This window comes from Phyllobates terribilis, unplaced genomic scaffold, assembly GCF_046119375.1.
Source record: "Phyllobates terribilis strain yellow unplaced genomic scaffold, ASM4611937v1 Scaffold_3__8_contigs__length_932513732, whole genome shotgun sequence".
Lineage (NCBI taxonomy): Eukaryota > Metazoa > Chordata > Amphibia > Anura > Dendrobatidae > Phyllobates > Phyllobates terribilis.
Window position 1 is genome coordinate 872,816,265 of NW_027362763.1, and position 14,484 is coordinate 872,830,748.

At 40.5% G+C, this 14,484-nt stretch overlaps 1 protein-coding gene across 3 annotated transcripts in view; it reads right to left on the bottom strand.

The window, feature by feature from the left end:
- The window catches only part of LTBP1 (latent transforming growth factor beta binding protein 1), a 439,153-nt gene that overhangs the window by 104,049 nt on the left and 320,620 nt on the right, over window positions 1-14,484 (bottom strand). For all 3 annotated transcript variants that reach the window (XM_073672632.1, XM_073672633.1, XM_073672634.1), the window contains 3 exons: window positions 7,687-7,878; window positions 4,671-4,693; window positions 3,805-3,877 (listed from right to left, as the gene is read on the bottom strand). In XM_073672632.1, the coding sequence (XP_073528733.1) occupies window positions 3,805-3,877; window positions 4,671-4,693; window positions 7,687-7,878 (288 nt within the window). The remainder of the gene's footprint in view (window positions 1-3,804; window positions 3,878-4,670; window positions 4,694-7,686; window positions 7,879-14,484) is intronic.

A 14,484-nucleotide genomic window follows, 5' to 3' on the forward strand; every position in this document is an offset into this window, starting at 1 on the left:
GCTTCTGAGGATAAGTTTATCCGAGTCACCAGCCTCAGAAATCGCAGGTTAACAGCAGCTCAGATTAGAGACCAGGTCAATGCCACACAGAGTTCTAGCAGCAGACACATCTCTACAACAACTGTTAAGAGGAGACTTTGTGCAGCAGACCTTCATGGTAAAATAGCTGCTAGGAAACCACTGCTAAGGACAGGCAACAAGCAGAAGAGACTTGTTTGGGCTAAAGAACACAAGGAATGGACATTAGACCAGTGGAAATCTGTGCTTTGGTCTGATGAGTCCAAATTTGAGATCTTTGCTTCCAACCACCGTGTCTTTGTGCGACGCAGAAAAGGTGAACGGATGGACTCTACATGCCTGGTTCCCACCATGAAGCATGGAGGAGGAGGTGTGATGGTGTGGGGGTGCTTTGCTGGTGACACTGTTGGGGATTTATTCAAAATTGAAGGCATACTGAACCAGCATGGCTACCACAGCATCTTGCAGCGGCATGCTATTCCATCCGGTTTGCGTTTAGTTGGAGCATCATTTATTTTTCAACAGGACAATGACCCCAAACACACCTCCAGGCTGTGTAAGGGCTATTTGACCAAGAAGGAGAGTGATGGGGGGCTACGCCAGATGACCTGGCCTCCACAGTCACCAGACCTGAACCCAATCGAGAAGGTTTGGGTTGAGCTGGACCGCAGAGTGAAGGCAAAAGGGCCAACAAGTGCTAAACATCTCTGGGAACTCCTTCAAGATTGTTGGAAGACCATTTCCGGTGACTACCTCTTGAAGCTCATCAAGAGAATGCCAAGAGTGTGCAAAGCAGTCATCAAAGCAAAAGGTGGCTACTTTGAAGAACCTAGAATATAAGACATATTTTCAGTTGTTTCACACTTTTTTGTTAAGTATATAATTCCACATGTGTTAATTCATAGTTTTGATGCCTTCAGTGTGAATGTACAATTTTCACAGTCATGAAAATACAGAAAAATCTTTAAATGAGAAGGTGTGTCCAAACTTTTGGTCTGTACTGTATATGTTTGCAGCAAAATCTGTGAAAAGAATGACCCGGTGCCTGAAAAAAAAACAGGTGGTATGCAGCAACCAGGCCCGGCCTGGAAAACTGCCCTATAGGCGGGGACACTGGGTCACTTGGGCTGTTCATGTGTACTTTGGATACAGTACTGCGGACCTCATATGGCCCGCCAAGGGGTTTGCTGCGGCCCAGGAAACGTTGCTCCTGCCATCATATACTCAAATGCATTTGCGTGTGTTAGACATGAATATATTTGAAGATTGTGGCGCCAGGACTGGGCAGAGGGAGCGCCTGTCGGCCTAGACACGTAGTGGTGTGATGATGTCAGCATATTACTGACCTCATCACATGTGCTGCCGGCGCAAGGGCCGCCGAGGAGCAGAGACACCGCTGGACACTGGTAAGCGCTCCAGGAGGAGCCGGAGATGAATTGCCTTATCATTGTGGATGAGGGGAAATAATGTTACTGTGAGGGCAGATAATGGGAGGATAATTGTGAAAGGGTAAATCCAATTTTTTCATAAGGCAAAAAAGCCCCTAAACTAAAGACCTAAATTAAAAATTAACTTTTATTTATATCAATTAATAGGGGAAAGTGCATATGTTAATTCAAAACATATAGGACCATGATTAGATATTCCACAAAGGGATAAGCCATTCATATATAGAAGTCTCCCAATTCTAATAGTATCCAATTTGTAGAAAATAGTTTACTATCACTGTATGTTATGTGACTGCGGACCACACAAGGATATATTAATTCATACGTATTTAGGGTCTATCAAAGCCTATGCAATCTCGTCTATCCATAAAGGTTATATGCACCTCATCATCTGAATATGTGTATGTGAGCGAGCGACAGGCAACCTGCAGACAAGTCTAGGCTTTCAATGAGGGTAGTTTCATGAAAAAAAGGCTTGCGAAAATATGCATCAGACGCTAGGTGTTTTTACAAGCCACAAATAAGAAATGTTTTGTGAAAGAATCCTTCTAAAGACGTACTCATGATTCAGCGACTATATTCACATCCATGTTATGTACGGCCATTCGTATAGTGGAGGTGATAGTTCACACAAGTATTTCCTACATATAGGCTTATTGATGAGTCTGTGTTGAGTGTCCGCGCTTATTGCTGGTCATGTAGCTTCTATGTGGCAAGTTGATGTCTCTTTTTATGTTACTGTGTCAATCGTAGATCGCCATCATCGTCTTTCTCCATTGAATGGTATCTGTCGGTAACTTACCGTAGCTCTAAGAGGTTCTTCTCTTACTGTCTTGTATGTATCTACTGTGCAGCATATATGGAATTGTGTTACACTTGGGTATGACGGTATACACTAATCCCTTTGTAGGAACACAGCCTAAGTCTCTGTGTAGCCATGGCCTAACTGACAACTGCTGTCATCATTTCTCCTCTTAGCACATTCAATGGTGTGCAGTGACTCCAGCTTTTCACACAGGAATGATAACACCCAGTTGTCAATTTATTAAGGTTGATTTTACAAGTTGCCACAATTTTCAAAAATTGCAGCAAAATACACTGCAATGTGTGAACGCAGCCTTTAAAGGTTGGTCATTCCTGCATCGAAAGGTGACTAGTGCTGGTAATGTCATGTTTGTATATGCCAACAAAGATATGTGAACAATAGGCATGTCCTATTCTAAGGAAAAGGACAGGTAAACTATACCTGCCGAATGTGCACACTTCCTAACAGGTATGTGTAGATGTGAGGTCATTAGTACTGCTTAACCTCTCAATTCAGAATTGCCAGACAACCCCTTTAGTAGAGTGGTGGGCGGTGTAACAATAACATGAAGCTATGGGAATGTTGCACTTTATTTTTTGGATCGGGGAAGGGCAATACTGTATGTGGGCTGCTATATGGCAGGCTGTTTTTAGTTCCAGTCCGGCCCTGGTAGCTGCCATTCATCTGTAAAGTAAAGGGGCCGATTCATTACACAAGTGAGGTAAAAGCTGTTAAAGTTGCAAAATGTTTGCGCAACGTGGAGTTGGGCAAAAATTTTGCGACTTTTGGCGTTTTCACAACAGTTTTTAATCAACTACACTGAAGTGGGCAGAGCTGATAAAGAGACGGGGCGGGCCATGGTCACACCCCACCTGTCCAATTAATTAAAACCTCCAGTCTTTTGCATGGCAGAAATGCTACTCCAGACTCTGTACAGAATAGCATTTTTGGCACAGCACACGGAAGCCCAGCCCTTTCAGAAGAAGTGCCGAAGTGGCAAGTGCCTGTTAATAATTTAGTGCCTCTTGTACTCCATCAAGGCTGGAAAAGCGCAAGCCCATGCTATACCAGTCATAATGAATCGGCCTCAAAGACTGTTCACTTCATCCACTTGACAATGTTTTACCTTTCATATGTCACATGCTATTATTTGGCACAATTCTTTATAACTTTATGGCCATAATCATCTTTTATCTAAACTATAACATTTTTTCTGTACCTTTCATCACTATTTCTGTAGTCATATATTATAGACAGGAAAATCTTATGCAGTTCATTATACAGACTGGAACATTTTTCTTACAACTTTACGTAAATGCAGATTTCAGATTGATTGCCATATAGAGAATTTCTAGAAAAAAAAAATTTAAATATGCGTGGTTTGATTTATTATTGAGGTAATATAATTTGTAACACTTTGTAGAGACTCCAAAACACTGAAAACTGTAACTTTCATGTCAATGTCTGTTAATGCTACAGTAATGCCTAAAAGATTTTCCGTATCTACACAGACATGGTAGAACAAATATTTACCAGGATACTGAGGATCTAATTTTACTGTGGAAATTCCAGGTGAAATATGAAGCTGTCCTCGATCATCAAGGCCCTAAATAAGTACAAATGAAGACACAAAAGTTTAAAAACCACACAAAAGACAAGATATAGTGAAAGAGTTTTTCCCCAATATTGTTGCAATAAAAACAAGCGCTTCCCCTACTTGCAGGGCAACCTAAAAATTGAGCCAAATCTTTGTCACCCGTTACAAAATAGGTGATAAATGTATGATCATAAAAGGGGTTTTACATATATAACATTTAGCACTTATCCATAGGATAGATGATAAATGTGTAATCTGTGGTGGTCTGATTGCTGGCACGCTCACAGATCATGAGAAGGAGGATCTCGGAGACCCTTTTGTGTATGGGACTGATGAAGGTCAGTGAGTACAGCATTTGCAGTGAATGCAGCAATAGTGGCACATTGCCCTACTGATCCCTTCGCCCTGGAAACTCTGTACCCCCTACTCTCGTAATCATGGGGGAGCCATGAGTGAGACCACCAGCAATTATACATTTATAACTACCCTATAAATAGGAGACTAAAAGTGGTTTGTAGGAAGATAGGCTTCGGCCAAGTAGGCCATCACTTGCAGCATGACGGCACAAAAACATTAGAGATGGTGATCACCTTTAGGCATGTCGTAATATTAGAACTGCAAGGATAGTCTAAAATATGGTTTTTATGAGCAAGCAAGCCTTTTAGAAGATTACTAAGCATTAATCTTCAAAATGGACAAGTAACACTGGAACCTGAGAATAGGGCTGATATTTTCAGCAATATATTATTAACATGCAAATAAAAAGGAACCTTGGTGATGGGAGATAAAATGAGTACTTTACCCGATCTGCAGTTCTAGTAGCATCTAAGGATTAAAAACAAAGTCTTATTACAAAATGTACACATTTTCACTTGACCAAAATAATGAAACAGTGATCGTGAAAATACTCAGGAACACAAGATGCGGCACGTAAATTTCATTTAATAATGTAAATGTTCAATTATTTAATCAAGCATAGTTATAAAAGGTATTTATATAATATGCTAAGTAGACACAGACCACAACAGCCAAAAACATTCTTCTAACATTAAAGTTAGCTCCATGCCAGATGGAAGCCATCTCTATCTACAAGGTGGAGGTCTATACTATGCTGAATGAAATCATCCGATGAAGACATGGGCTCCCAGACGTGTAGAAAATCATCCGAGTGTCCCTTGTAAATATCCATCCACATGCTACAGAAACAACATACTGATGTAAAGAAAACATTTTTCACAACTTCAACAACACATGTGCTACATGTGAACATACCCATAAAGAAGTTCTCTGTATATCTATACATATAATAATATATACATACATATACAGTACTGTGCAAAAGATTTAATTAGATGTGGAAAAAATGCTGCAAAAGTAAGAATGCTTTCAAAAGTAGAAGTATTAATAGTTTATTCTTATCAAGTAACAAAATGCAAAGTGAATGAACAAAAAAGAAACCTAAATCAAATTAATATTTGATGTATCCATCCTTTGCCTTCAAAACAACAGCAGAACAGCAATTTTTCTTGCTATTCTTACACGCTGGTTTTGAAGGAACTTCAGACAGGGATTATTCTAAACATCTTGGAGAACTAATGCCAGATCTTCTGTGGATGTAGGTGTGTGCAATTCCTTTTGGTTCCTCATGTTGAGATCAGGGCTCTGGAGGCCATATCATTGCTTCCGGGAATCTTTGTTCTTCTTTACGCTGAAGATAGTTTATAATGGCATTAGCTGTATGTTTGGGGTCGTTGTCCTGCTGCAGAATAAACTTGGAGCCAATTAGATGCATAGATTTATATAGTGTGACCCGAGAGAATGTCAAAAAATAAAAAATAAATCTATACTTACCTTCCGATGGCCCCCGCAGTCTTGCTTCACCGTCCTGGCTGCCGGCAGATCGGGTTACACTGAAGGACCTGCCGACGTCAGCGTCGCGTGACCCGTCACATGACTATGACGTCAGCACAGGTCCTTCAGTCCATCGCGAACTGCCGGCATGAGAGGAGGAGCGCATCGGGGGCCGCCAGAAGGTAAGTATATATTTATTTTTTATTTTATTCTTTTTTTTTTACAGTTTTCTATGGTACCCAGGTCCGGAGGAGAGTCTCCTCTCCTCCAGACCCGGGTACCATCCGCACATTGGAACGCATGGAATGCGCATCTACATATACAGTGATGCGCAATCCATGCGATCTAATGCAAGTCAATGGTGGCGAAAACGCAGCACTTCTGCAAAACAATTGGTAGTGCAGAATTTTTTTCCGCAATGATAATCCGCAGTGGAAATTTCCGCAGCATGTGCACAGCACATGTGGATTATCACTGGGGAACATGGCCGGCCTTCTACCATGCGTTTTTTTAAGCGTTTCTGCAGCGTTTTTGCCGCTGCGGAAACGCTTAAAAAACTCATCGTGGGCACACAGCCTTACAAATTATTGTATGATGTAAGAACAAGGTTTCCTGGAAGTGATGATATGGCCCCCACATCTCAAAATCATTGATTCTGTCTGAAATTACATGAAGAGACAGAAGGATTTGCTCAAGCGTACATCAAAAGAAGATCTGTATTTAGTTCACCAAAATGTTTGGAACAACCTCTCCGGGAAGTTGCTTTAGAAACTGTGCGACATTGTACGTAGAAGAATTGATGCTTTGATATCCTTTTGAAACCATGGGTGATCACACCAAATATTGATTTAGATTCTCTTTTGTTCATACACTTTGCATTTTGGTAATTGCTAAAAATAAACCATTAAGACTTCTATTTTTGAAAGCATTCTTACTTTGCAGCATTTTTTCCATGTCTGCCAAAAACTTTTGCATAATACAGTGTATATTTATATACAACCCCAATTTCAAAAAAATTGGGATGTCGTGTAAAATGTAATCAAACCAAGAATGCAGTGATTTAGAAATTTATTATAGCAATATTTTATTCCTAACAGAACACATATCAGAAGATGAAAATTAGACATTTTTCCATTTCATTTGAATTAAAAACCTCATAGCATCATATCTCAAAAAAGTTGGAACAGGGTTAACAAAAGGCTGGAAAACAAAGTGGTACTAATGACAAACAGCTGAAAGTTCAGTTTTCAATTTAGTCTCATGACTGTGTATAAAAAGAGCATGTTGTAGAGGCAGAGTCTTTCAGAAGCAAAGATGGTCAGAGTCTAAAAATTGTGAAACAATTTCAGAAAAATGTTCCTTAATTTAAAATTGTAACGATTTTGGATATCCCACCATCTAGGGTACATACTATCATCAAAAGATTCTGAGATTGTGGAGAAATCCATGTGCACAAGTGGCAAGACAGATGGTCAATATTGGATGTTTGTGATGTGCGGCATTGCATTAAAACCAGGCATGATTTGGTCGTGCAAATTGCAGCATAGGCTCAGAAATCATTCTTCAACCAAAACTCCAGCAATTGGTCTCCTCACTTACTAGATGTTTAGAGACTGTTCTTAACACAAGAGGGGATGCTACACAATGGCAGACATGGCCCAACTATTTTGAGATGTTTTGCTGCCATCAATTTCTACGTGAGTTAATTTTTTCAAATGAAATGTAAAAATGTCTAATGTTCAACTTCTGATCTGTGTGTTATGGTCTGTTGCGAATAAAATAAAATATGGCTATAAGAGAGTACAAAATCATTACATTCTTGTTTTCTTCACATTGTACACAGCGTCCCAACTTTTTTGGAATTGGGACTGTATATATAATACCACGCATATATAATATACTTATATATTTACTTGTAAAATTGTGTAGTGAACTTAAACTGCACATTGTTAGAACTCTTCACATACCATCTCTTCCATTCAAGTCAGCATCATTTCCTTGGGAAACTGATAAAGCTTCGACAGGTTCTTCCCGTGTAATAACCGGTAGAAGTGTGGTTTTTATTGGAGGCTGCACAGTATAGGTTCTAGGAGGATGCGGTCCTCGGAGTACTGGAACTGTATAGCCCATACCGCCAGGACAGATTTGCTTGAAAGCCGCTATTAAGAAGAAAAAAGACTGATCTTATAAACTATCCTGTTTTAAAACCCCGGAAGACTTTAGTCAAAGGTCAAACTTAGAAAACATATGTATATTTTTGGCAGTTTACACCCTTATTAAATGTTCACTGTACTGTATAACACCATTGAAAAATATGAAAAGTTATAATATTTTAACAATAAGTATCTTAGTTTATAGAGGTTTTCATTTTATGTGACTGCAGACTGATGAATCGAGACAGTTTGCAACGTCCACATGGCCACGATTCCACAGTATTTGCAGGGCGAGTGGGTAGTGACGTGACTAAGTGCATGCGGTCACGTGCTGACTTGATTCTCAGACACTTTTCTTAATGTTCTATTGAGAGAAGCAGAGGACAGAGTGACTACAGAATTTTCTTTTTAGCTCAGAAAATCCCTTTAAACAGGAACAAATTCTTATTATAATTAAAGAAAAGTCTAATATTTTAGCTACAAATGGAAAATATAATACATCACTCGAACTACATACAATTATCACCTTTCTGTGTGTCTCCTCTTATAAGTCTATCCTATCTTGGGTACCAGTTTTCTACCAGTACCAGTACCAATGATGATACACTAGATTTAGGTAGAGATTTTAAAATGTATCTTTGCTTTTTACGTAAATCACAAGAGTATAATAAGGAAAATCCTCATGAGTTTAATATGAATATGGCCTCATTCACACAGCAGTATTCCGGCCAATATTTTTCATCAGTGTTTGTAAGATAAGCACAGGAATGATACTTATCGATGTATTCATATCTTTCCATTATATCTTTTCTCTGTGCAGGTCCCACCCCTGGTTTTGGGTTGACATATACGTAAAAAGAACTGTCCAAAATACTTTAGTATGAGTAAGGTCTAAAAAATAATCATTGAGTGGATGTAAACCAGGTTCCCATTTACCAATAGTAACCAAAGTTCTTGAAAGCAAGTAACAGCAAGTATAATTCAAAGTAGAGAGTATATTAGCAAGTCGCATAAATTTTCAATTTACATAAATCTAGAAAACGCCTTAAATTTCAAACATATACAATATACCCAAAGACCAATTTACAAGTCAATTAGTTAGTGAGTTTTGGGAATTGGAGATGAAATTGGAATCGTTGAAAAAATATTTTTCTTCTAATGGGAAGGCAGAATGGTCACAAAAGGTAAACACACCAAGTTATGATGGATTGCTTTGGGTCGCTGCACTCTATTGGCGGAAATCCTAATTTGTTCCCCAATGTCAGCAATCAGTATGCCTAGTGAAATCACCATCAATATTTGTCTCATGGATCCGCAATGAATTGAACCCATCTGGGCTGTAAAACGGCATGACAAAGCTTCACTTTAGAAGCTGGTAGAACTAATTTGTGAAGAACATTCCCAAACTATAACAAACATTTTCCACAAGCACCAACACAACGAGAAAGTACCAAGAAGATTTTTAATTGCTTCACTAAGCACAAGCTATGCAAACATAAATATCACGTAACGCTGGGCTCCATGATTCTGACAAGCAGGAGGAAAAAGTCGACTTCATATCAAGCTAAATGTATAGCCGAGATAAACACATCTCAATCTTCACACGCAGTAAAAACACACACATAAAAACAACCGTCGCTCCTCAAAGAAAACCGCTGGGATAACGTTCATCTGTTGAAAGATGCAACGAAAAACTGTCAGTGTTATTTTATGGAAAACAGAAGCTCTGAGGTCATGTGTTCCCAACAGCACGAAAAACCAGAAGGATCTAACAGACGACCCTTAGACAATTATTTATAATAAAGCCAAATATTTGGCAGGAAACCACTGAAGACTTACCACGAGTAAAGAGCTGAGAATTTATATTAGTTAGCTAGTCCATTCCTGTAGAAGACTGCAGACATCCAATTTCACATACAAAGGGACGTCATGCATCATATATATTCAGTAACTAATATATACTAGATCTTGGAATCAAAACTTTGCATCTGGAGCCCTACTGTCAAAATTAGGATCTCCAAGTCCCTATGAGGCTTCTCAGCATGTCTACACAAACTGTTAAGCATCATATACTGAATGGACCAACAAATATTTGATGGTCTCATGCACATGGGTATATTATGCCACTGAATTGCTCACTTTAATATGAGGCCAGAATTAGGCTTCCATAGTTACATGGAGCCTCTACTCTACTGTTCCTTCATATGTCTTGGATTTGATACCTTTCACTCACCAGAATGGGCCTACGGGCAGCTCTCTGCACAGAGGGTGCAGGGGAATGCCACCTGGTGGGGAAAAAGAGTGATAGAGAGGTATCTCTAAACAAACATGTAACCTACAGAAGGAGGTAGTTTAGAGACAGAGCAGTGTAATGGTGGTGGGGGGTTAGAAAGGACTGGAAGTGCACCAGGAAGAGCTATGTGTAGTTGATGTGTGGCACTGGGGATGGAGCAGCAGAGAGGGCAGTGGCAACAGCAGAGAGCCACCGATAACTGACCAGAAGGAGGAGATAACAAAGTGAGAAAAAATTGGTGAGAAGGCATAAGAAGGCCTCATAGACTAACCTTTTTACTGAGGAAAATGCCACAAGAGAGGATTCTATGCAACACCTCCACGCCAGTAAAAATTGGTGTTGTACCTGAGAGTTTGGCCAGACAGAATCAAAAGAGATGGCCAAGCCCACAATGTCAAGCAATTGCAGAGAAACTTGGTGGCATTGAGAGGCCACCTGTTGTACTGATAACACGATTAATAGTAAAGTTAGACCGACTGTATTATTCCAGTAATAGGACATCGATTGATTGTATATTTTGCTGCAGATGAGACTTTAGTGTAGCAGCATTCTAAGACCTTCCTGCCATTTCTGTTCAGAGACTGCTACTACCAGGTTGCCAGTGATTTATTGAACTGTGTTTCCTGAAGTGTGCTCATTGCCAATTTAGTAAGTTCAATAAATAAAGAATTAACCACATCAATATGTCTAGTATTTCAATTACCGTACACCAGTCCTCAAGATACAAGCACTCCTGTCCCTTACTTCCTAGAATCGATGTAAGTCCTTGAGGTCAGACCCCCACAAAGTAATACTATACAGTAAAGTGATAGCATATCTTAGCGGTTGTCCACTTTTTTATATATACTACGGCCTATATTTAAAGGGTCGTCTAGTAGAGTTGGTGCGAAATGATTTCCATATCTCAGACCACTGGCCACAAAAGTGCGTGCTGTTAAGGAGCCAGAGAACTGCCCCATGATGCTGATGTAGGGTCGCGCCAGGCCGCATAACTAAATGAAGAGCTGCAGCTGCTGTTAAGTAAGAGGAAGTCCTTCACTCCCATTCGGCAGCCACTGACCACTGACACAGACCGATGGACCAGAACATGTGAATCGATTTGCACTAACCTGTGAATTGGTTGTGTGTGGTAGTAAAACCTCATATATTTCAATAGAGCTGAGTTGCAATATCAGACAAACTATGGGCAGATGAGGTGCTGTATCTTAATGAAAGCAGCTAAGTTGCTAATAATGTTGGTGTTTCAAAAGATAATGATGTTTAATTGATAAAGATGTGACTGGACATAAGGCTCCTGCATTAGTCCGCACTATGAAATACCGTATTTTTCGGACTATAAGATGCACTTTTTTCCTCCAAAATTTTGGAGGAAAGTGGGGAGTGCGTCTTATAGTCTGAAGATATGTTCTGTGGATGTGTGTGGTGGGGGGGCAAAGGGGGGAGCAGCAGCGGTGGAGGAGTGGGGCACAGGAGGCAGCAGCCTACACTGAGCCCGCTACTAAAGAAAATGAATATTCACTGCTCCCCACGCCCTTGGGCGTGGAGAGCAATGAATATTCATTTTCATTAATAGAACACATACTGTAGTCGCAGCGCGGCTCCTGCTGCACTCGTCAGTCAGTGTGCCCGCTATTAAAGCTCCCATGGGTTGAAGTGAATATTCATGGACTTTAATAGCGGGCACACTGACCATCGAGGGCAGCAGGAGCTGTGCTGCTACTACAGTGTGCGCGCTATTGAAGTGTCGGCAGCAGATCGGGACAGTGCTGAAGGAGAGAGGAGGCGAGTATGATTGTTAATTTTTATTGTGGGCAGCGTGATGGGGATCATGGGGTGTCAAGCATACCAAGATCGAGCGGTGCCATGCATACCAGGATCAAGGGGTGCCATGCATACCAGGTTGGGGGAGTCAAGGGGTGCCATGCATACCAGGATGGGGGAATCAAGAGGTGCCATACACACCAGGATGGAGGATCAAGGGGTGCCATGCATACTAAGATGGTGGAATCAAGGGGTGCCATGCATAACAGGATGGTTGATCAAGGGGTGCCATGCATACCAGGATCAAGGGGTGCCAAGCATAACAGGATCAAGGGGTGCCATGCATGCTAGGATCAAGGGGTGCCATGCATACCAGGATGGGGGATCAAGGGGTGCCATGCATAGCAGGATGGTGGATCAAGGGGTCCCATGCATACCAGGATGGGGGATCAAGGGGTGCCATGCATACCAGGATAAAGGGGTGCCATGCATACCGGATGGGGGATCAAGAGGTGCCATGCATGCCAGGATGGGGGATCAAGGGGTGCCATGCATGTCAGGATGGGGGATCAAGGGGTGCCATGTATACCAGGATGGGGATGAGGGCCATGTATACCAGGATGGGGATAAGGGCCACGTATACAAGGATGGGGAGGAGGGCCATATATTCCAGGATGGGGATGAGGGCCATGTATACCAGGATGCGGATGAGGGCCACATATACCAGGATGGGGATGAGGGTCACGTATACCAGGAAGGGGATGAGGGCCACATATACCAAGAAGGAGGGGCCATACATACCAGGATGGAGGATATTAGCAGAATTGGGGACATTTCCCCTATAACAGTGTCAATAGCAGACCCCCTCCCGCTTAACAATGCATCATGACCACATTTTTTGCTTACATTTTTTTTTCTATTTTCCTCCTCTAAAACCTAGGTGCATCTTATGGTCCGGTGCATCTTATAGTCATAAAAATACGGTACATGATATTCACATTTGCTTTTTTGTCCTGCTGAACACTTCTGATTCTGACACTACAACTTTCTCTAAAATTACTGTATAAGTCCTCTTCTCGACATATACCATTCTACACGGCGGTCACATTTGATTTTCTGCAGTGCTGTACACATGAAATCCTGACATGGTAATTGCCTTTTAGTAATTGAGTACTTTACATTTTGACCTTCCAGGCAATTAAACTTTTATTTAAATTGCAGAAAATGAAATTCAAACCCACGGACTGTAACATATCTGGAGGTAACTATGGGAGTGGACATCATAATAGCTTATTCATACTGACTGTCCTTATTATAAGTTACATCTAATAGGAAAATATGATACACATTTCATTGTTGAATACATAGTATATGTCTATAGGTCAACAGTAGCCAGTACTTAATGCTAACCATGTATGACACAACTATGTATGGCGGTTCTTGCTAATATTAGAATATGTACAAGAACTGACAGGTCAACTACTAAAAAGACCTCAGTAGCAGTGAGCATGTAATACTATACCAGCCAGTCAGAAGTCTATTTCCAGTATGCAATGAGTATAAAAGAAATGTATTTTATTGTGGCTCCCAAACACTATATGTGTTTTTTCTACAAATGGGCTATAAGGGAATTGTATATAAAGCTGGACCCTCGTATAGCACAAAGTTCAGTTTACCCCAAAATCGTAGTTATAACCCAAGACAACTATTGATAAAAACTTCCACAAAAATCACAGGCACAAATAAGTCCAGGATACTTCAAAGTATATTAAACCACAAATTAAACTTTATTAAATATTTCAATAAAAAGAGTAAAAAAAAGGAACAGAGTGCTGCTGATGAAGTGCAGGGATATACAGCATACCATTACCAGTCAGAACCAAAGTACTACAAGTAGTACCGAATGAAAGAAGGTATAGAGAGTGACTCTGTATTATACAACCAACCTGTTCTTACCTACTTCAGAATAGTTGTACTATAATAATATAATGCAGAAATACATGCTATACATATTAATGCATGAAGGTGACTGTGTAGGAAGGTTGGGTCAATTAGACATTGATGATTTCAGCCACTTACATGTAAAACACTGGTAAGGTGACTTCGCCGCTGCCCCCAACACGCGTTTCGCCCTTTCTTCCTCAGGTGGAGTGTAAGTGCCCCCTGACGAATTGGGTACTGCTTTAATACTTTGGTTCTAACTGGTATCAGTATGTTGTATATCCCTGTGCTTTACAGGCAGCACTTTTTAGTGAAATATTTCATAGAGATTAATTTGTGGTTTAATATACTCTGCAGTATCCTGGGCTTATTTGTGCCTGTGATTTTGGTGGTCATGTTGTATATTGAGTGTTGACCTTGTTATAAGTGGACTCCATATGGGTTTTTTTTGTATCTAATATAGATAAAAGCTAACTGATTTAGAAGTTATTCCCAAAATAGCAGGAGATAATAGGAGATAATGTACCAATAGTTGGGGGTATCCAACTGCTGGGACCCCCAGAGATCCCAAGAGCAGGGAACTGGATCCTGTGAAAAGGATTCTTTATATCTTGAAT